This window comes from Lytechinus pictus, chromosome 7 (assembly GCF_037042905.1).
Source record: "Lytechinus pictus isolate F3 Inbred chromosome 7, Lp3.0, whole genome shotgun sequence".
In the NCBI taxonomy this organism is placed as follows: domain Eukaryota; kingdom Metazoa; phylum Echinodermata; class Echinoidea; order Temnopleuroida; family Toxopneustidae; genus Lytechinus; species Lytechinus pictus.
In genome coordinates this window covers 39,175,052-39,199,556 of record NC_087251.1, presented here as the reverse complement: position 1 = coordinate 39,199,556, position 24,505 = coordinate 39,175,052, and the positions used below count along the sequence as shown (strand labels likewise).

At 35.5% G+C, this 24,505-nt stretch overlaps 1 protein-coding gene across 2 annotated transcripts in view; it reads left to right on the top strand.

The window, feature by feature from the left end:
- Nucleotides 1-5,238: 5,238 nt before the first annotated feature.
- LOC129265209 (serine/threonine-protein kinase MRCK alpha-like) overlaps nt 5,239-24,505 on the top strand; it is a 48,121-nt gene continuing 28,854 nt past the window's right edge. For both annotated transcript variants that reach the window (XM_064102658.1, XM_064102657.1), the window contains exons 1-16: nt 5,239-5,383; nt 6,316-6,490; nt 7,049-7,211; nt 9,039-9,187; nt 9,624-9,707; nt 10,591-10,705; nt 11,776-11,916; nt 13,533-13,668; nt 14,887-14,997; nt 15,657-15,800; nt 17,738-17,950; nt 19,022-19,146; nt 19,757-19,862; nt 20,296-20,444; nt 20,776-20,882; nt 21,648-21,727. In XM_064102658.1, coding sequence (XP_063958728.1) covers nt 5,243-5,383; nt 6,316-6,490; nt 7,049-7,211; nt 9,039-9,187; nt 9,624-9,707; nt 10,591-10,705; nt 11,776-11,916; nt 13,533-13,668; nt 14,887-14,997; nt 15,657-15,800; nt 17,738-17,950; nt 19,022-19,146; nt 19,757-19,862; nt 20,296-20,444; nt 20,776-20,882; nt 21,648-21,727 — 2,139 coding nt within the window. In that variant the 5' untranslated portion in view covers nt 5,239-5,242. The remainder of the gene's footprint in view (nt 5,384-6,315; nt 6,491-7,048; nt 7,212-9,038; nt 9,188-9,623; nt 9,708-10,590; nt 10,706-11,775; nt 11,917-13,532; nt 13,669-14,886; nt 14,998-15,656; nt 15,801-17,737; nt 17,951-19,021; nt 19,147-19,756; nt 19,863-20,295; nt 20,445-20,775; nt 20,883-21,647; nt 21,728-24,505) is intronic.

Genomic DNA, 24,505 nt, shown 5'->3' with positions numbered 1-24,505 from the left:
TCGTCTGGGGATGAAGACGTTATAATCGAGAAACACTATCTCTGTTTGAATTAGTTTTATATGTTTGTATTCGTGATCAAGATATAGGTCAATATGTTATTTTACATATATGAATTTTACTTAGTGTCATGACTGTAATCAATGCTGAATGTAAATGGAAATTTTCACAATGTTTGCAATTTTCCTCAATATTCATATATTTACTAGAATATATTGTGCACCATGGGGGGGGGTGTTGATTCCTAAAGCTCTTATATTTCTAGAAAATAAGATTTAGAATATTGAGCAATAGAAATTTAAAACTGGACATATAATTGTGAACATTTTAAACATTGTTCATTTTGTGAACAGATTAATTATTTAGTCTATAAACATTGTTCAACTTCTGCTGTAGATCTGATCTAGCCTCAACACGCAACTCCTTTGTACCACTCCTTGAAAAGTTGATGTTCAAGAAGGCCTTTAACTCTTAACATGCCATACACACTACTAACCCAACGCCACAGTGCTAATCCGATGCTAATCCCCTGTGCCAGCCACAAAACCCCCCTGTGCCACATTGATTTTGGGATCGCGAGTCGTATTCACTCCTTTCAATAGTCATGATTACAATTGCGTGTAACTCTCTAACGATTAGTTTATCCACAAAATATTGTGTAGTAAAGTTGTAGGAAATTTCATACCCCTTATAATGGTGTCCCCATTATATGGATTGGTTATTATCTTTACCGCTAAAATATGAGTTGTATCAAGTAGTTCCATTTTGTGGAGTGTTTTGTATGGATCAAAAAACCTAGGTCTCTTCCCTCTCGGAGGCGGAGCCATATCTTGTAAAAAATGTAGAAATACTTGAAAAAGTCGAATGTAAACCGCGTGAGTAAGTTGATCTGTCAGAAAGCAGAGTTCGCACTGCACACAATAGTGCTAATTACGGCGTGCATGCAATGCGCAATACAATGCAAAACGGTGTAACAATGATTGTAATTCCGAATGTGCGCAGTCATGCACGAAGCAGGCGAGGGTAGGAAACAATGCAAGCACAAAGCAATCAATAGTAGGCGTGCGAGCACGAGTGTGGCATGTTATAGTAGGATACGTAGCGTGCACGAAGCACTCAATGAGTTAAGAAACAAAAGCCTGCCAAAATTTGATGCAGGAATGCGAGTGCTACCATTAGGAGCCAGTGCATGTGCAGCTCATCTTCTTGTTATCTTCCCATCCCATCTCCAATATCTTCGTCATCTTCCTCCTCCTCATCCTTGTGTCTGTCCAGCTGTCTCCTCAGCCCTGGTATCGTTTTACCTGCCGTCCCATTCTTCCTCACATTTTTAGCTTCTTATTCAGGCTTGTGGTATTTCTGCCCCCATACCCTCGCAAAAACACAATGTTTGGGACTGTAGGTGGAGTATAGTACATGGGTATCACTGTTATGATTTTTTTAAAGATACATGTGTAGGTAAAAAATAGAACTGTGAAAATAAGGAAGTGCCCGTATCATTAAGTGTAATTGATTCAAAGCTTTAGTTGTATGGAGATTGATATCTACTGATATATCTTGCACATTAGTGTACAGTTTATTCTAGATCTGTCTCAAACTAAATATAATTGACTTTAATCATGGACCCTTGTGGTAGGGTCCATGCTTTAATAAATCACACACTGCTAGTACCATCCCTGCCTAGTACCCTTTCATTACTCATGCCCTTGGTTTATAATTAAATATTTAATAAATTTCATGTACTCTTCTATTCACAAAATAAAAAAAAGGTGTGTGTGGGGGGGGGGTGAAATGATCTAGTGTCCATTTTTTTATGTTAATATTCCTGTATATGATCATTTGCAATATTTTAACTCAGACCCCTAAGGCACTTTAATAAAAGTCTTACATGTAGTACATGTACATCGAGCTTCTTTGAAGTTGTACATTTTATATTAAAAGTAGAGAAAGAAATGGGGGAGATGATACATCAAAATGAGATGATAGATGAGGAAAGATGGTGAGCAAGAGTCTGGTTGCTAGTCTGCTGCACATCTTCCATTGGTATCTGTCTCTCTCATCACTCCGAGAATGAGTTGAGTGCGTGACTCACCCGTAGACAGAATGTTTTATTGACCCATCCCCGACAAAACTCTGATACCCCTGTCTCCTCGGCACAATCTTCTCCATTTATTGATTACCCTAATTCAGAGGAAAACCCTAGTGTATCGGCAATGAGCTCCTCGGAAAAGAATGAATGGGCGAATAAAACTAGATGAAATCGCGAGTTTAATGGGTTTGCTTTGCAATTTTTGTTGTTGAACAAATTGACATAACTGCAAGTCAACAAGCTGTATAGAAAATGAGCTAGCCTTGAGTTATTAATTCAATTTTGGAATCTAATTTGAAATGCATTAACCCTTTAAAGCTCGTTTGAGGACTTTATTCTGAGGTATAATGCTGAACATTCTGATACATACATGCATGCACCAAAGTCTTGGATATTAATTTGGAAATGAATTGGCCACACGTGATACTGCAGACAGACTTGGGGTTGAAAAACATGTTGATATGGAGACATGAATTTCTGAGTAATCTAATTTATGCAAAGGAGAAGAGAACAGCAGGCAGAAAATTTGCTAATTTATCTCAGCGATTCAGTGATGGAAGTTATATGGTCCCCTGTGTATTTTACATGTATGGGGATGTATAGACGGTATTATGCAGAGGCTGCCAAGTTTGGGGGAAAATCCTTTAATAATTCATTTTCTCATCATGCAGTAAATGCAGTTTAAAAGACTTCCCCCGAAAGTGCCTGTTACTTTTCTAGTTCATTACTCCATTATACGAACTTGTATGCCCCGAAACTGTTTTGATGTGGATGGTATGAAAAAGAATGATTTTAAAGTGAATGTCAATTAAAATTTACAGGAACATCTTGTTTGATTGGGTACCTGATCAAAAATGAAAATATCCATATTTTTTTTATATAAATCTTTTTCTCATGTGTGGAATAGGATGAAAATTTCAGGATATGTCTTTATAACTTCTTTTTTTTATTACTAAATTTATAAAGATCAGTGGTTAAAAGATATTTTTTTGTAAAAGTGAACACAGTGCTGATAGATGGTGCTAGATAAAAAAGATATAAATAATATGATCAAATTTTTACCAAAAAAATTCAGTTGCTGAAAAAATTCCAAGTGCACTTTTATACAATTGCAATATTAGATTACTACATATAGGCCTATACTGAGGTCGGTAATTCACATTATTATTAAACCCTTTACCAAGCTATATGTGGACTTAAAGGCTTTTACATATTATTGCAGATCATTAGTAGACCTTTTTTACAAATTTATGTGCATGAATCCTGATTATAGAATCGAAGTGTAACTGCGACATCTTTGATTGATATTGCATAATCGTTTCAGAAGGCTACTTGTGATTTATGATGGTATACGCATTACGCAGTTCATTTAATTAATTCCTTCACCTGGAGTTTGGCTGTGTAGTAAATAATCCGTGTCAAGAGATCTATAAATAGATAAGTACATTGTAGAATGTAAATCTTCATTATGGTATTTATAGTAACTGTGCGTCTGGGCTCTCAAACCTAATTAAATCCACAGTGAATGCATGTTCAGACTCTGTCCGCTCACCCACTCACGGTCAGTTATTCCTCGCATTAAAGGGATGCTCCGGGCTGACAATTATATGATTTAAACAGACAAAACACTGAAAATTTGATCAAAATCGGACAAGGAATAACAAGTTATGGCATTTTAAAGATTTGCATTATTCTGGTGAAATAGTTCTTGGCATGTCTTCATGAATATTCAATGAGCAAATTAATGATGTCATATCCCCACTTGTTCTTTTGTATTGTATTATATGAAATTAGGTTTTTTTCAATTTTTTCTACCAAGAACTTAAAAAATGCATTGACAACTGATTTAGTGCAGTAGACATTCATTGCTGTGACTTATTTCATTTTCAAGGAGATATATTATTCACACATGTATGAAAGAATACAAAAAAAATGATTTCATGTAATAACATTAGAAAAAAGGAAAGTGGGGATGTGACATCATCAGCTTATCTAATGAATATTCATGATGACGTGCATATAACTATTTTCACAAAATATTACTAAACTTTAAAATTCAATAATTTTGTTATTTGTTATCCAATTTTGACGAAATTTTCAGCATTTTGCTCTATGAATTTTACTCTATATATTTAGATATAAATATTTTCAGCCCGGAGTACCCCTAATGGGGGGGGGGGGGTGTTGATGTGTAAACTTCCTACTGAATTTGTTTTTGTATCATGTTCTGTTAGTTTGTTTTAATTTGTTCATTGAAAATGGGAAGGGTAAAATGATGTATAACTTCCTACTAATATTTTTAAGTATGATAGTCAATTAGTTTTTTTTTTTTATAATTGGGAGGGGAAAATGATGTAAAATCCTACCAATATACTTGAGTATGACGTCCAGTATTTATATTTTTGAAACAGAACTTGGGAGAGGAATATACTGTTGAACTAATGTTTTGTGTGAATTCAGTTCCTATTATTGAGCCACTGTCTTGAACATTTAGCATTGTGTGAACTAGTGAGAACTGGTGATGCTGTCAGTTGTATTGGTTCTTCTGTTTGATGGAAGAACATTATAATGTAACCTTTCGAAAGCTTGTAACACAGCTGAGCACATATCTTTCATGTGTGGGTGGTTGTCTGGTGAGAAATTGTTAGATCATCCTTTGAACTCAAATACATATGACAAGAAAACCCTTCTCTGTAATTATGTTGTCTCTTCCAGTTTTTAGTGACATTAGCGTTATTATTATCCTCTTCTAATATGACTCTTTGGTATCACAAATTATTCGAGCATTGTATTGTTTGTTGTACGAGAATAGAAAATAGGAGGAAAATTTATAACAGAACATTTAAATGCTGTTGATTTCAAGGATATTAGCTATTTGAAATTAATTATAGTAACTAATTATTTCAAAGACCATGGCCCATATTCAGAAAATCTGAATTATTCTATCACATAACTTCATAGGCCTGAATGTGCATTTCGGTGATTACTGGATTTATGAAGGGTTTATGATAATGCACCAAGAATGTTGTACTGCTACTTCCTCACTCCAAAAATAATGTCTCATCAATAGTCATTTATAGAATAGGTTAGTACTGAATTTCAGTTGACATTAATCGTTTCTGTATTCTTTTTGTGTGCTTTCATTTCTACAGGCGATGGAGGATGGCAAAGGGAGATATGGTCCGGAGTGTGACTGGTGGTCATTAGGAGTCTGTATGTATGAGATGCTGTATGGTGAAACGCCCTTCTATGCGGAATCACTAGTAGAGACATATGGCAAGATCATGAATCATAAAGTAAGTGTGGTATATGACACTGGAGTGTGGCAGGTGCCACAGAAATATGATACTTGATGTGTTGTGAATCTCCATCTGGGGAACATTTCATGAAATGAATTTCACTGACTATTGTTATAGGCTACGAAAATACTTGTATTTGATTGGCTCAAAGCAAATCATGATGCTTCATGAAACTCTCCCCTGAATCCACTGGATGGATCCCTTTTGAGTTGTCCTTATGACATTTACCAATGATTTCCCTAGTTTGAATATTTGGTATTGAAAAGCCATATTTTTTTTCAGATTTGATCATACCTGGGGAATGTTCAGCTCAGACAATGCATTGGAGGGGGGGGGGGGTGGTCAAGTACAGTTTACGCATAATGGTCCTCCACCCTACAAGTATAATCTGATAAGATTGGTCCGGTGCCATTGGATCATGTGCAGAACTGATAAGGAAGCACATGATTATAATGCTGTTAAAAAGGAAATAGATATTGCATATAAAATGATTATTTCTAATTCATCAGCAAAATTGACCGCTGTTCTGAGTAATATTTATGTTCTCCGTTGTAAGAAACTACAGTGGTAGCTGGTGCATCTTTTCACATTTTTTGTGTGTATTATGTTGATTTTCAAGTAAATCTAGAAACTCATCTCAACTCAACAGTACACCACTACAGGTACAGTCTTTCTTGAAAAAAATATTTAATTTGATTACTAGTTTTGAAAAAAAATTGACTGAAAGGATGGCCCTCCAAAATATAATGTGAATTGAACAATTGCAATGAACTCTTTTCTCAAATTAATTTCTCTTTTAGAATCAATGTCTCATGTCTGTAATTTATGAAAAAAAAAGCAACAAATATATGATGGCCCTATGAAACATGATATAAATTTAAAATAAACTCTTCTTTTCATTTATTTCTGTTTCCTTTTTTCTCTTTCAGAATCAATTTGACTTCCCTCCTGAAACGGAAGATGAAGTCGCTATTTCAGAGGATGCCAAGGATTTAATATGCAGTCTCATTTGTTCAGCAGAAGTACGATTAGGGCGCAACGGGCTAAAGGACTTCAAGGACCATCCGTTCTTCAACGGCATTGATTGGGAAAATATCAGGAATAGTAAGTGCTTATTTACTAAATGTCTAAAAATCTAAAAGCAATTCATTGTCACAATCGTATATCATTATTGTCACAATTATCATCTCATAATTCATCCCTAGCTGCCTGAGATTGGCAATTAGCTGTCTATAGAGAGCAGTCGCATTAATCGCAAACAAAAATGCTACATGCGAGAATCAGATCGCTGGCGCGGTCTCTGCTGCGTTTATGGAAACAAATTTAGACCTAAATAGAATTTAATTTGAAAAGTAAGTTATCACGTACCGGTACTGAAAATATTTTCTTAGGTAAGTCATGCTTTTGACTATTCTATCCTTGTTTCTTGCAAATTTATTCATAATGCTGGCATGAAGCGATTAGATGCCTTTATTTTGATGATGATGATGACTACTTCTCAAAGAGTGCAGATTTCTGCTTCAGCTATATATTTATGGCATGATCCAAAATGTCTCTCATATTCCAACATTTAGCCAAAGTATCAACATATTAATGTAAATGTATTAGATCATTTTTTGTATGTGTTCATCTTGCATAAATGTATAACTTCTTCTCCCACAGTGAAACCTCCGTATGTCCCCGATGTGAAGAGTGCCACAGACACATCCAACTTTGATGTTGATGAGGCCGACCTTAGGAACTCGGAAGTCTTACCTCCAAGCTCACACGCTGCTTTCACAGGCAATCATCTACCCTTTCTAGGTTATACCTTCACCAGAAATAGGTGAGTCATCAGCGTTCTTTCTCAATTATCCAGTCTTAGCTCTATGGATGTGATCTAGAATGTTTTAGAGTTGCTTGTTAGCTTGTTCATAAATGCATCATTTGGTGGTGTCTAGCTTTTGGTCACTTGCTCCCTTCCTAGGTTGAGTCATCAGATGCTGACAAAGATCAGCATTCTTTCTCAATTATGATATTATGTAGTCCTATGAAATTATATAGTCCTATGGATGAGATGTAAACTAGGTCCTATTATTGTTCACTGAAAAGTAAATGATTGGTGATGTCTTTGGGGGTGTTGCAAGAAAATATTTGCGATCAATTGCAAATATTCTGTTGCAATTTTACAACTGATAGATCAACGTTAGTTATAGCAAATCAGATTGAACTTCTTGTTTCAAGGAGCAGATTAGCAATCAATCACTAATTTGCAATGAACTGCAAGACTTATGATTGATTTAGAGACCAAAAATAGACTTGCAATTGATTGCAAGTTTCTTGCAACACCCCATTAGTCCTTGCCCTTTAGCTGCTATCACATGCAATCACCTACCTTACCTAGGTTATACCTTCACTAGAAATTGTGAGTCATCAGGTGCTGATGAAAAATAGCATTTTTCCACAGTTATCCGGTCCTAGCTTTATGGATGCGATGGAAAGAAGGTCCTTTGTATGCTTGTTTACTTGCAAAAACATGTAGATAATTTGGTGGTGTCTATCCCGATCCCTTTAGATGCAATCACAGGCAGTCGTCTACCCTTCCTAGGTTATACCTTCACCAAAAATAGGTTAGTCATCAGATGCTCACGAGGAATGACTTTTTTCCCTATTTCCCTGTTTCGATTTCTGCTTATTTACTGACAAATGCATTATTTGATTGTGTCTTGCCCTAACTCATAAGCTGCATTCAAATCCAATCATTGTCTATTCCTATGTTATACCTTTACTAGATTGAGGTGAATTTTGATGAGGAATGGCTATCATCAAATATCTAATCCTTGCCCTGTGGATGTGATGTAGAATAAGGGCTGTCTGCACCAGCCCAAGTATTTAAATAATCGCGCTATTTCTGATCCGGCAAATTATCCCAATCTGCATGGAGACACAATCATCGCGATAAATCGCTGGATTAATCTCGAGATTGCAATCCTAAGTCAACTTAGGATTATTTGCAAAATAGCGCGCTATTTTTGTATTATCCCGCTAATTCGCAGGTGCAGACGCACCCGAGATTCGACTCAGGATTATTTATTCATGGCGTCGGACCATAATGCATCGATGCCTCGTTCGAGCAGCAATTCCTCTTCTTGCGCTGGTGGAGATGAGGTTTCTTGAATCTCAAGCTTAATCACGAATAAGGCTGATCGGGCTGTTGCAGCACCGCCTATAGGTCCTTTGATTGCTTGTCTACTGGTTAATACATGATTTGGTGGTATCTAGGCCTTGATAATTAGCTGCCTTCCAAAAGCAATCATCTAACCTTCCAATTTTATACTTTCTCCAGAAATAGGTGAATCATAATATGCAGATGAGGAATGGCTATATCCCTCTAATGTAAAGTCTTTGCCACATGGATAGGATGTACAAGAGGTCCTTTGGTTGTTTGTTTGCTGTCAAATACACGATTCTGTGGCGTCCATCCTTAGCTCTTTAGATGCCATCACAGGCAATCATCTCCCTATCCTAGGTCACACACTCCCAGAAGAGATGAGTGTACAATAAATCTCCAACCTTTGAATTGTTTGGACAAACTTGTTACATAAAGGTTTGACCCCTTTCCCAAGACTGCATTATTTGAACATCATGTTTTTAACTTCCTATCATTCGGCAGCAATCTCTCTGATCTGGGAGTACTAGCGGATGTGAAGGAGGTGATATCCAGCGGTAAGGAAGGTGTTGATAGTGCCCAGGTAGAGAGCCTGGAAAGACGGATCAACAAACTAGAGACTGAGAAAACTGAACTCACTAATAGGTTATCAGGTAATTATTTTGTTTTAAAATGAATTGGTTTATTGAATTTGTTTGGCATCTACTAAATTTTAGTATTTTTTATTATTTATTTGTTTACCTTAATATTTAATGCTTACACCCAGCATCTTAATTTCAATATTTTTAGAACTAGAGCACATAAATACACTATGGCTCAAATGGTAACATTTACGAAGTGCACAAAAACATCTAAGCCAAATGAAAGGGTAATCAAGGCCAATTGATATAAGGCATCAGTTACTTTAGTGGTCTTTGGTTTAGTTAAGCATTGTATTTCTTTCATTTCAGGGGGGAAATATTGAATATTATGTGGCATCTTTTATTTCTAAAGCAGAAAATAACTTTTCAATTTTTGTAAAAAAAAAGGATATTAATGTAATTTCCTTGTTTGCAATATTCATCTTTTTTTGAAAATATCTATTCACAGAATTAAAAAGCAGTGGAGGAGGGGAGAATGATGAAGTTAGAAGATTACAAGAAGAAATCAAGTCATTTAAATCTAGAATAGCAGGTATGTATACCACCAGTCATCTATGTCCTTCATAATTAAAACCTAACCTTGAATTAAAATTGTTGATGGAAATTTTGATTAACCTTAAAAGGACTGGGCTATTTGAGATGTATTGAGGATGGGGGGAGGGGGGCCGGGGTATGGCCCCCCTTCTGATCTCGGCCACATGTTCTCGCGATCGCGCCAAAATTTGGCACGCACATTCTTTACCACATAAACTACAAGCTAGTATAAAGACAAAAATTCTGAAAATAATTATTTTTTATTAGAATAAAATATGCAATTTTATTCATGAAAAACATTTGCATATTTAACACCAAATTTTGCGGCACTATCTTTTTGCATTTCGGAAATATCACACGAAGCGTTGAGGGGTAGTCATCATGCCCCCCCCCGTCCTTTTCGGGTGTATGGACAGCATTTATGTCCCTTGTTATTTATGGTCATTAATGGAGAATGAATTTGGTATATGATTGTCTGGTGAATTAGCTGTATTTGCTTGAGACTATCTAAATATCATATTCTTTTCACTTCCAAACATCAATTATTCCAGGTCATATTGTGCTGTATTACTCGTTCCCTCCCCTTTCTTCTTTTTCATCACCATCTCAATTTGATTATTATTTTTCCTGAATCTCATCCAATACGACTACTCCTTCCATTTCTTGTTATTGTATATATTTTTTAGCATGACAGGAAAGACAATGAAGACTTTCCTAAGGAGATGAGCCATAAACTTAGATAAATTGCAAGTTTATTTTTTTCTAATTAAAAAAGAAACTGAACAGTAGGGAAACAAAATAGAAAATCAAGTGTTTACTGTGATTATTTATTCATGTTTGATAATAGCAACATTAATTTGTTTCATTTTTTTTTTGTGTAGCCTCTGAATTAGAGAGTAAGAATGTAAGAGACAGCTACCAAGCCATGGCCAAAGAGATGCAGAGTGCAGAAGACGAGAAGTCAAGTAAAATCAAGACATTAGAAAGATCTGCCAAGTAAGAGCAAAAAACAAATATTTATATGTGATAGCGATATCCAGCCCCACCCTTCTTCCCCATGACATGCAAATGCAATAACACTGCTTCTAAACCAATCAAAACCCAAGGATCTCATAGTTCATTCATATTGTCATATGCCATCAACTTGTCAATGACGACCCTTACTAAATGTTTCCCTGTAATAAAGGTGCTAATCTACAGAATGGTCACTCAGAAATTTGCATATCAGTAACCTTGACTTTCTGTACGATATATTTTATTATTATTTAGATGTAGGGTTTTAGGGGCGCAGATATTTTTTGACGTCTTGCGAGGTCGTTTTGAGGAGACAAAATATTAAACTTTATTTTTAACGTGCATGCCTATGAAAACCATCCAATATTGAAAATATTGGACGAAATTAATATTTTGCCCCGCCCACAAGATTATCATTGTTTAATAAAATGATTGTGCGCATTAAGCTATTGTTACATCACAATGAAATTGCATTGCGTATTAGTTGCCAGGAGGTGTGGTAAAGGAGCGAGATTGCATCAATTTATTGAATTCTTATGCGCTTGCACTATACACTAGCGCAACTTTACAGAGATTTAAAAAAAAAAAAACTTAGTCGCCATGCTCATGATTTACAGGATTGACATTAAATGCTGAGTAAACGATTTATGTCTAGCTTTGTGGGGGTTTCTAAATAAGAATAATAATATTGGATAACCAAATTTCGTGGGATGCGTAGAAATATTGTTACTCGCTGAAGAACAATATTTTTACGCATCCCACTCAAGGCCATCCAATATTCTCTATCTTCCCTACTATGAAGAAAAGATTACCCATTTCTGCTCTTTCACTCGCCATCATAGACAACTAATATTATTCATGTTTGAGATTTCATTAGCTGAAATATGGTAAATGTATTAAACATAGATAGAAATTTTGACCCTTAAACTGATACTGAGTTAATGTAACCTTACCAGTACCTGTTGTATTCATTTATATTACTTTGATTTCCTTAAAACTGATATATTTCACCTCTGAAAATGTGCTCAAATTATGCATTATTTCTTTCACAGATTATTAAAGCAGGAAAAGGAGAATCTGGAGAGAGAATTAGATGAATTTCATGAGAGAAATCGCCAAATAAATAAAGAATTGAAAGAAGCCAAATCACAAGGAAAGCTTGCCATGCAGGAATTCACAGAAATTAATGAAAGGTAAACAATAATGATTGACATCTAAGTATCATGTTCACTACTTGATTGAAATTTGAATAATAAAAAAGGAACGATCAACGGGTTTTACAGTGGTGCTAAAAGTCAGTGAACCGCGCCAGAAAATGAACATATTTAAAAGTGTACAAATTCTGCCATCTTTTAGATATTTAATTGTGAAGTCAGGTGATAGAATATTACATTCAATAGAGTTTGTTTCTCTGGGCTCGCCGGACATTGTAGTGTTGCTGTTTATGTTCATCACTCGGTTTGAAGGAGTCCATTTTCTGATGTGGTTCACTCACTTTTTAGCACCACTGTAGGGGGGCGATTCCAGTAAGTCTGATCTTCTATATGCAGAGCCTTTCTAAAGTGACTTCTCCCTGTTGTTCATATGAAAGGTTGTAATGCTCTCAAATCGTCTTGGCGTGATAAGTACGGAACTGAAATATGATTGGATGAAAAATTGGGGGTTAGCCGTTCCAAAAGTTTGATTTTATGGAAAATTTCAAAATTCATTAATTTATGCGTAAAATCAAAGATTTGCTCTAATTAACTAAATAAGGCCTCTAAACTGCTATTTTTTTTATTCATAGACTCTTTGTAGGATTCTAATCAAATGTACATGAAAAAAAATTCAACATCACAATTTTTTTCTTATGTATTTTATTGTTTTAAAAATTTCTTATGTATTTCTGTGTTTTTTTACTTTTTGTTTTTTATTGTTTTTGCAATGAAAATCATCCGTGACTTTATTCTGACCATAAACTAGATGAAATTAATTTAGTTTGATTAGTAAAATTGAAAATAATGATACATTTATGAATTTTGGCTGAAAACACAATTTGCATTCGATTTGTACACAAATTCACGTTTTTTAGCAATTTTGGGTCGACATGTACTTACGAAATGTTGCGTAATTTCGGAACCACGTACCCGGGGGTCGCAAATTTGGTCTCAAAAGTTGCGCAAGACTTGAAAGAAAAAAGTAATGGAACGGCGCGGCGCCAGCTTTTCGCATTACAGATTTATCGCGAAAAATGTCGAGGGGGGGGGGCTGAATCAGCCCCCCCCCCCAGTCTTTTTAGGGTTAAACAATGGTAGTATCACAGTAATATCACATGTTCAGGGAGGAATAAAACTTTGTTTCACAGGACAATGGTGAGAAATTTTAAATCTTTCATATTTCATGTAATAAAATACAAAAGAAATAGTGAGTGAGTGATGTCATCAGTCCCCTCGTTTGCATGCTGACCAGGATGTGAATATAACTGTTCTGTGAAATTAGGCAAAACTTAAAAATATCATAACTCTCTTATTTTACATCCTATTATGATGAAATTTTCAGTGTTATTCTTGTTGGATTTTTCTCTTATTATTCAACTCAATTTTTTGTTGGAATGGACTTGTCCTTTAAGGGTGATCTTCTTACGTAGATGCCAAATAAAATCAAGGAAAGCTGTTGGATCTAACAGCTGTTTAGATGAAAAATGTTGATGATTGATGATCTGCACAAGACTTTTGAATATTGATCAATTTTTTGGCTAACCATGTTGCTTTGCAGTTCTATTTTCAGCTTTTCATTATTTTTTCACACTTTATTTCCTTTTCCCTTGCAGGTATGCAGACATCATGTCACAGAAACAGAAGCTCTCAAGAGATCTACGAGATAAAGAGGAGGAAATAGAGGTCTTCTCACAGAAAGTAGACTCACAGAGAGCCGATATCAGGAAACATGAACAGGCCAGTAAAGAGGTAAATACACACCAATGGGAGTTGTGAATTATAAATGATACTGCAACAGTTTTGTGTGGGTGTCTACCGCTGTTCCAGGTACCCAGGTGAAAGAGATTACAGACTTATTCATAACAAGCCTCTAATACCTCTTGCATTTAATTTTTAATTCAAGAAGAACAATTTGTATACACGTATGGATATCAGAGATGTCTTTTTCTCAAGAGATGGTAGATCAGGGGCCTCCTTCATGAAGAGTTGCAACTATTGTAACTTTATTATTATTATAACTTTCATAGAAACCATGGTAATGATTGATTGCTGAGACTTGTTTTCATAGTGGTGATTATTATTATTTACCTGATTGCTAAGAAAGCATGAATGCTTGTAAGCATCTTAAAGGGATGTTCCGGGCAAAGAATATTTGTATCTAAATATATAGAGTAAAATTCACAGAGCAAAGTGCTGAAAATTTCCTCAAAATCGGATAACAAATGAAGAAGTTATTGAATTTTTAAGATTTGCATTATTCTGGTGAAACAGTTCTAGGCATGTCTTCATGAATACTCATTAGGTGGGCTGATGATATCACATCCCCACTTTCCTTTTTCTTATGTTATTACATGATATAATTGTTTCATTTTTCATAAATGTGTAAATGACGTGTCTCCATTATTATGAAATAAGTTGCAGCAAGGAATAAAACTAATGCACTCAATCAGTTGTCATTCCAATTGTTTTAGTTCTTGGCAGTGAAATTTTGAATAAACCTCATTTCATATAATAAAATACAAAATATTAAGTGGGGATACGACATCATCAGCCCACCTAATGAATATTCATGAAGACATAGCTTGAACTCTTTCACTGAATAATGCAAATCTTTAAAATTCAATAACTTTTTTAATCCAATGTCTTCAGCCCGAAGCATTCCTTTAAGGTCTTCTCCGAGTTACCTGGTAATGAGGATTAATGCCTTACCAAAGGGCACTAGTGCACCAAGTGGGAATCCAACCCGGGTCACCAGAATCCCTAACCCCCTCTTTACTGACTGAGCTATCGCGCCTCCTAGTAGTTGCCATTACTGCAGAGTTACAATGATTTAAAAAATGGAACCCAGGATTAAGAATTTAGCACTAGCAAAGTATTCTTTCTAGTATAATTTATTATAAGTTATCAATATGATTTCATTTGGGACTTCTTTTCAGTTTGCATGATTGGTATTCATTTTCTTTGTAGCTTGAAGCTCAACAAGAAGATCTCCAGGTGGAGATTGCAAGAGAGAAGAAACTAAGACAGCAGAGTGAACAGAATATCAAGCAACTTAAAGAAGAGCTAGAAGGCCTCAAGGTAAGATATGATCAACTTTTAAAGAAGTGAAATCATTTTTTTGATTTTTTTAAATGATTCTTATCTCTGTTTATTCTTTGGTGCTTGCCGCTTCCATACCATACACTGAAATTTATTTTAATGGATAGTATATCTTGGGTATGCACGTTTTAACAAGCCCTTTTATGGCTTTTTTGTGCATGCCCCATTTCCATTCATTATTTTGTTCATCTATATTGTTATAATTATATGCCAATTATTATTTTATTATTACAAGTATTTGTTCCGGTTATGTTCTGTTGATACCTTTGTTTTTTTGGTTATTAATATTTTCATTGTGTATATATAATTTTATTCTCATTGTGTTCTTTTTAATGAATTTGGAAATAAATACTTGAATTGAATCGAATTTAGATCACAATGTCATTGATGGTACATCATGCGACTTTGTCATACGGAAATTTGATTTTTTTTTCTTTCATTGAATTATCAACCAGTATGTTAAAGTTTGTTTGATATGTTGTCATTGAAACCCTTCATTTTTTTTTGGAGTGAATATTTGTTGAAAACTGTGCTTTGGAGTGAGGACAACATTTAGTATTATGAGTGAGGACTAATATCAGTGTTTCAAAAAGGCGAATCAATATCCACACACGTTGTTGTTTTTGCTCATACTGTAGGTAAACTCAGTAGGTCGAGCCAAGCCTGATACAGACAAGTATGAGAAGGAGGTTGCACGTCTCAAGCAGGAGATGGAGAAGAAAGAAGTCCAGTTTGCAGAGGGTGTGGCCAAGGAGAAGTCAAGGCATACCATGGAAGAAAAGGTAGGACCGTAGGGATGAGTTATGGTGGTACACCTGGGTCCCGTTGTACAGAAGAGTTGTGATTAATCAAATCATTCTCAACTATATGGAAATCCATCATTGTCACAAATTTTTCCTATTGGAAATTTGCACAATGTCTCTGGGAATAAAGAGGAACACATTGAATTTTCAAGGCAACGATGAATGTATGAGTATACATCATGTGTCGAAACCATTTTGAACGAAGATGCATTTTAAACGTTGGCGTGCTGGCTTTCCATAGTTATGGTCGATCTAATCAATCACAACTCTGTGTAAGAAAGGGCCCTGGACGTCATATCACAGAGAGTTGCGACGGATTCTAATCAAACTAAAATTGCAGTTGATCTTAATTGGTGTAGGTAAGAGTTTAAATTTCTGATAAATCGCAATTGAGGTTTATTTTGGTCTATCTCAATTCTTTGTAAGACGGGGGTCTTGGCTTGTATTGTTTTGACTATTAGTGTGTAAACTGTCATTCAGTACTTCCTTTATATACATAGTTATTTTTCTTTCTTGATTCATTACCAGTTGCCTATTGATTTTTTTGTATTTTTGTTTTAAAAAGTTAAAAACCAAACAAAACAAGAAAACATATGATAATCATACCCCATGCTGAACAGATTTAGTGTTTAATCATTATGCCCCTATCTTGCTTTATTCAGTAAATGAAACATTTTAACACTCTTGTTTTTTGTGGTCTTGAAGATTTTTACCCAATTGTGCAAATCCAAGCTTTTTCCGATTTTTTTCTGATTTGGTATGGTTAGCGCTACCATAGATATTGCACTGCGTGGCTCTAATTGTCAGCAACTTCAGCACCGCAGAGCTTCCGGCTCCATAACGCATAATCGTGCAGGCATGCGTGTGCGATTGTTTGTTCGCGGGTCGCGATACGAATCTATTGTTATACGAGTCTATTGTAAGGCCTACCTTGTGAAATTTTTTCAAGGGGAATTTGTTGCAGGCATCAAAGTTTTTGTGGATCACCATTGTCTAATTTGCCAAGTTATCATTATTTAATGTGATCCTGGTCATGGATATGGACATGCAAATGAATGGTTCTCTTGTTTACAACGAATGAGCTTCAACCTTCCCGAATCTTGGACGAGTATTCACGTATCCTACGTGTGGTGCATTGCCACAGGACAGGGCACTGTAGTCGAGCATGTGAATGATAATATTGATAATAATAATAGCTGGATTTATAAAGCGCTTTTTGCCAGAGGATACAAAGCGCTGCTATTATTACCCTGGCTTTAGCTCGAGCTACCATCACCGGCGCTCGGTGCATGCAAGGAATTACTCCTACCAGGTACCCATTCACCTCACCTGGGTCGAGTGCAGCACAGTATGGATAAATTTCTTGCTGAAGGAAAATAAGCCATGGCTACAATTCGAACCCACGACCCTCTGTTTCAAAGGCGAGAGTCAGAACCACTAGATCACGACCCACCCATGATCTAATCAACACTGATTTTGCATTTTTTTCTCGAAGAACTTTGTTTACTTCAGTTTATGTGCGCAGAACCAATCTTAAATCTGTTTATGATGGCATTTTCTAGCATCGTAATCAGCCCTACTATTGTTGAAACTTGAAAGAGATGACGATAAAAAATTAAAAGGAGAAGTGAAAACAAAAGACAAAGATTGAAAGAAAGTGGAATGAATAAGAATTTTTGGAGATGGCATTGGTTGGAGCAGAAAGAAGTTACCAGGTATGCACAAAATTGCACAAATTAAAGTCTCAAAATGCAAAAAGTCCCTACCGTGGGAGGAGGGAACACCCCCCTCCCACACCCTCTCCCCTCGGTCGCTTCGCTCCCTCGCTTATGTAGATTTTTTTTCAGAGTGAATATCACCCCTGTCATAATGCATTTCGGGCATTCTAATTCTCTTCTTTTAATCTCTTGTATCAGATCTTGAAGGAGCAGATAAACGAGAACGAGGACAAGATTGTTTCGATGCGACGAGAGATCACCACCCTCCAGGACAAACTAGAACGTCTCCAGATCACCAACACGGAGGACCAGCATGCCAAGATGAAGATGGACGACATGAAGAGGAATTATGAGAGGACCAAGGCTCTAATTAACGATGACAAGACCAAACTTAGCCAAGAGCTTGATAAGGTTGGTGTTTGGTCTTCTGATTGTATTGGCTTCGAATGCTTTAGGGTGCATTTGACCGACTTGCAGTTTTTGAGGTTATTTGTAATAACAATCTGAAAAGGGGGAAAATTATTGAAAAGAAAGTCAAATGTTTAACTGTATACATGTTCAAATTTTGTCAGTTCCTCCCTCTTAGTGAATTCTCTCTTATATACCTTGTTTACCTTTTTAGTATTTTGAAACTTAAAGGGGTACTCCAGGCTGAAAATAATACGATTTTAACAGATCAAGAAAACTCAAACAAAGAAAACACTGAAAATGTGATCAAAATTGGATAAGGAATAACTAAGTTATGGCATTTTGAAGATTTGCTTTATTTCGGAGAAACAGTTCAAGGCAAGTCTTCATGAATATTCGATGAGCAAACTGATGATGTCATATCCCCACTTGTTCTTTTGTATTTTATTGTATGAAATTAGTTTTATAAGAAAAAATTTCCGTCAAGAACTAAAAAAATTGCAATGACAATCAATTTAGTGCATTATATATTCATTGCTGCAACTTATTTTATTACAAGGGAGACATGAGAAAATAAAACAATTATGATTTCATGTAGTAACATAAGAAAAGGGAGAGTTGGGATGTGACATCATCAGCCCGCCTAATGAATTTTCATGACGACCTGTATATAATGTTTTCACAATATATTGTTAAACTTTGAAATTCAATAACTTCGCTATTTGTTATCAGATTTTGATGAAATTTTCAGCATTTTTGCTCTGTTAATTTTACTTCATTTATTTAGATATAAATATTCTCAGCCCCCTTTCTCAGTACCCCTTTAATGATTGTTACGTTTGTTTTGAGTACCAGGAGTGTCGTATCGAACGGATACCCCACTATTGATATCATGATAGTAAAGACTTTTTTTCACTGACTCTCATTGAAAATTACAACAGCCCTCAAAACTAATACTTATTCAAAATGTAAGTCTTTTGTTTTAAATGCATAGACCCATAGTTACATAATGTGCTTCCAAAAACTTTTTGTAATATTCACTATTTGATTTCATGCCTTGTTCCCTCATAACAGACCCTTCTTGAAAAAGAAAGGTTACAACGAGAGCTGAGACTAGCAGAAGAGAAACTAGAAGAGATGTCTAGAAACAAAGATTCCGTGGCTCACTGGGAGGCACAGATTGCAGAGATCATCCAATGGTAAAAACATTAACCCTTAATCGCAGCCTTATTGCATCCTAGCCGTTGACTGTATATGTTATGTTACAGCGACAAGGGCCCTTTGATATAATATATATTACCACTTGTACAATTAAGCATAACTTTAAGTGTATGGCAAATTATTGTTATTATTATATCTTTGTGGCATCACCTGTGCCTATAGTACTTCTGTATATATTTCACTTAATCTGCCTCTTATCACATCTATATGATTCTTTCTATAACAGGGCATGTAATTTAGATTTTCAAAGAATTACATTATGGGTGAAGAGTTTGTATCACCATAAGAAACAGCAAAAAGAAACATTTTGGGGGTATTTCATAGTCCATATTTGTTCACATGTGACATCACTAATCTTGTCGCATTGCCAATGGGAGGATCTCTATTACATTAGTGATCGCAAAATTCAAATGCTCGTAACTTCCTCATTATTTGTCTGATTTTTCCCTAGTTTTCTTTCATCTGATTCCTTGATTTTTCTGTTTTTAAACAAGCCTACTAGTTCCAAAGGTTTCATTCTGGTAAAGTAACACAATTTGGAAGAGCTTGTTGTTTACAAATGAATTTTATATTCTTTTGACATTACAGGGTTAGTGATGAGAAAGATGCAAGAGGATACCTTCAAGCCTTGGCTTCTAAGATGACTGACGAGCTTGAGACTATCAAAGTTTCAGGCATTGTTGGTGCTGCTAGGGTGAGTATAAACGATTCAATTCATTGTTTATGAAGAAACTGAAAAAACTGAATGTGCACATGTTTTTTCGGTCTCAAATATTTCATTGTACTAAGTATGAATTGTAATTGGAATAAAAATATTCACGCAATAATTGCACAGAAAGTAGTAGTAATTCTATAAGAGCTTAGATATGTGTAATCTATATATTAAGCCCATTATGACTAACTAGATTATGAATGATTAAAACAATAATAACAATGCATTGGTAAATCAATCATGAGAAACTCTTTCAAAACATGGCGTTAATAGGATTTTGAAACACATTAAATAATTGCAAAATATGTGGAATAAAACATTACAGAAACTTTTCTAATTATTTTAGTTAATTACTGATAATTTATTTGCCTCCTTTGTGGATCTTATGTAAATAAAAAATGATTGTCATTTGCAGGAGAAGAGTTGGCAAACCAGGAGGTCACAGAGGATGGACAGGATGGAGCTACTCAATCTTCAGTCCAACCTCCGCAGTGAGATCCAAGCTAAGGAACAGATCACTGAAGAACTTAAGAAGGTCAAGGCTGCACATGCTGCTGATGAGAGGTGGGTAGGGGTTTGAGAAATTGAAGTGGTAGTGGTTGTAGTAGTTATGGTAAGAATCATTTCTCTGAAGAATGTCAGGAAGCCGCTTTACATGGTTCAAATTTGAAAAATGAAAAGTGAAAAAGTAATCACCCAATCATCCTATTTTGGCAAAATCCCACAAATTATTTTTTAAAAGAATTCATGGATTTCTATATCTTTGGTTAAGGTTTCCCACCAGTTTATCGACTTGCATGGTTTACAGACCTGTATGCTATTATACAATTACTTCATGAATGCTAGTGATATTATTGAGTTTTGTTTATTTTTCATCTTAAAATTCCTCTTGCAGTAAATTGAGGAGTGCGGGAGCCAGGAATACAGAACTTACGGATGAGGTCTCCAAACTCAACAATCGTGTAACTGAGTTGGAGCAACAGCTGCAAGAGTCTAAGCAAAGTGAGTTTGACATTCCTGTAAGAAACATAAATAACAGTTTGGTAACATTCTGAAAATTAGTTCAAACAGAACCCTATAAAATGACCATCCAAGTGTTTGTATGTATAAATGAATATATATGCCAAATGATTCTGTTAGAAAATGTGTAATTGCCGAGAACTGGACAAAACCAGCAGTCATAATGCATTGTACCACATGTTCTTGTCTATGTTGACGATTTCCAGTGTAATTATTTTAAGCTCAGATCATATGATTTCACAGACGTTTCGTAAATATGTAAGGAGGAAGCTGATGATGTTATATCCCTACGTATTATTTTGTATTTTATTATGCGAAATTCCTTTTTTCTTTCAAATTCTGTGCACCAAAAGTGGAAAAGATTTGATTAACAACTGATTTAAAGTGTAAAGGTAATTGTTGCAGCAACATATTTTGTTACAATGGAGGTATATCATTCCCACATTTCTGAAAATATTGAACAATTATGATTTCATGTAATAACATAAGGAAAAGCAAAGTGGGGACATGATATCATCAGCCCACCTTTTGAATATTCATGGCTGCATATAACCATTTTCATGAAACATTGCTAAACTTTAAAATTTAATAGCTTTATTTGTTATCAGATTTTGGTGACAATTTTAGAATTTTGCTTGGTGAATTTTACTCTATTTACGTTGATAAAATTTACTCTATTTTCTTTGATATAATTATTTTCAGCTTGGAGTACCCTTTTATGTATGTTTTATCTTGATTTGTGTTTAGATGCTGCAGAGAAGGTTGGATCAAATATAAACTTCGCTTTCTTAGATCGGTACCTGGATGTGGATACAAGGCTGGACTTCGTAAGTATTCTTGCATTCTGTTCTATTTTTGGGCATAATTGACCATTTAATTCATAACTGATCATTACAAAATAACCAGCTGAGAAGACAAATGTTGAGGATCATCACTTGCTTCTGGGCAATTCCATGAAGTATGAACATTTGACCTTCTATATGCAGAACTTACCTGAAAAGATTTGTCTATTTTTTGTGCTTATGAAAAAGGCATAATTCTCTGAAATTATCATTTCTTTAGTAGTTCATGAAGTATAGTTAGAAATAGAGAAAATGGAGGTCTGATGTAAAAAAAAGGTTGATTAATTTACAGAATTGCCCTCACATCGGATTGAGGAAGGTTAATTCTTGTTAACCCTCTTAAACTAATATAGAACACATTCTTATTTAGATAAAAAATTGGTTGGTTAAGTCAAAATATTTGTCATTAAGATGCAGTATTAAAGGAATTGAATGGAAAGACTCCTGTAGGAAGGGATAATATATGATTAAAACCTTGAGTGAACTTTTGTTTCTTGAGTTTTGTTTGTACTTTTACGTGGGTTCTCATTTATTTATTTGAATATTTTCTTCAGAGTTTTGGTTTAGTTTCTTTTCGTTCGGATGGTTTCTTTGGTTAATTTGTTGTAAGATTTGCTTGATAATTTAAAGAAGTCTAGTTTTATATTCACACAATTAGCAAGAAAAAATGAATTCAGATTGATATCATTTGCTTTTTTTTGGTTATGATTTTGTCTCTTTTTTCTTATTTTCGTTTCCCAGAAGAATGAGCTGAAAAGGCTTTCACTAAGAATTCAAGAGGTCTCACTTTTTTATGTTTTTAGTTTGAGTTCACACTCATCATACCCTCTCTCTTTATTTATTCAAGAAGAAAAGTTGTTCTGTTTTTTTTTCACTCCTAGCCAGTTCATTTCTGCTCCAACATTCGCACATCAAAACACAAATTATTCATGCTGCGACCATGTTTTATGTCATTATAGTAAATGTCTCTTTTCTCTCTGTTGCTGCATGTCCAGGAGCCCTGTTTCATAAAACTTTTGATGACAGTAGCTTTGCCATTCAATGGTAACTACCATGGTAACGATTCTATACAGCCAATCAGAACCAAGGATTCCATGGTAGTTACCACTGGCGGGTAATGTTACCGTGAAACTAACTTTTATGCAACAAGCTCTGTATAGTTCATACCATGACAAAATTCTCACACTGTCTGTTGGTTGGTTAGTAGGCCTATAGGTTAGTAATAGATAAGAGAGAGATAGACTGAGCTTGATAAAGTCAACTTTTCACATTAGGTAGTGTTAGGAGTGACATTGTACTTGTGTATCTCTACCTACTACATTTTTATACCCTTGGAGAAATTGATGTGCAAGTTTAGACTTAGATTATGAGGATCATAGATTATTGTCAAATTGAGTTGTTTATGTTTCTGCTCATTCAACTGAATATCCGAGAGAGTGTTCCAGCCGAATTCTGTGCACATTCAAGTAGGAGCACAGTTGTCATACCATGTTCAAGCCTGTTTCCAGTTATTCACAATTTAAAGTTCTATATTTATGATAAGGGCACTCTCGAAATGAAATAATATGCACAAATCATACATTTACTTGATGATTTTCTTCCAAGTGGATATGATGTCAAAATGGTATATAAATCATATCTGAAGACTAATGTTTGCGTTATTGTTGGTTTGGTATTCAGTGGAATACTGTGTAAAGTGATTTACTATCAATAAGGGGGATATATTCATTTGATTTGCTAGTTCATTACGATTAACTTGCACACTGAATAGAAAGCGCAATTTTTCCTCCGCGCGCTGCATCTCCCTACGCACGGACTACCCCAAGATCATCGTGCAAATTGGCGTCTATTCCCTCTTACTTTCGCCTGCCACCGAGTCAAGATGTACAGCTATGTGCACTCCCCAAATTGTGATTTTATAACGTATTTTGGAATCTTATTTTTTGCTTTTGTACTCCCTCTTCAATCTAATTACTTTTGATTTTAGATTGTGTTTCTCATACCCTCAAGCGCGGAGCTTTCGTGTTATTTTCACGTTGTTTATCCTAATTTTCTTGTGAGTCCTCAGCATACTGCCATGTAGCTCGCAAGATAGGTTGCTTTGATCCCCCCGCTGCTTCTGCGCTTTCCTGCAGCCGTTGGCTTCTGTGCGACGCTACTTACTACTGCGTGGCCGCTATCAGGAAGGATACTTGAGCTCTAGGTCTCTCCGATTGTGCTGCTCAGCTTGTCACTGAGAGCCGGAGAGACTCTACTCTTAGTCTTTACAATTCTCGATTTGGGTGTTTTTTTTTATTGGTGCATTGATCGATCTATCGAACCTCGTAATGCTCCAATAGTCACGATTGCGAACATTCTTGTCGAACTCTTCGACAAGGGCCGGTCTTTGTCAAATATCAGGGGCTTCCGCTCGGCTATCACCGCTGTTCACACTGGGTTCCCTGAGGGCCGCTTTTTGGCGTTTTGCCAATTCCTTTACGTCCTTTTACCTAAAGGATACCCCTCGGGCAAGGCGATTTTTGCCTCAGCCCTGAAGGCAGCAGCCTCCGTGTCTTCATCTCCCTAATTTTGCGCACTTACTTATTGTAGACATGCCCCCCTTCACGACTGAGTCTGTGTTTGTCTAGCAAGTCAAATGAATATATCCCAGTTATTGATATTAAATCATGAAAATACTTACCGTTATTTTCTTATTTATGAGATAACTGGATAAATTCATTTGAACCCTCCCACCGGCCCCTCTCCTTGCGTGGCAACATATCT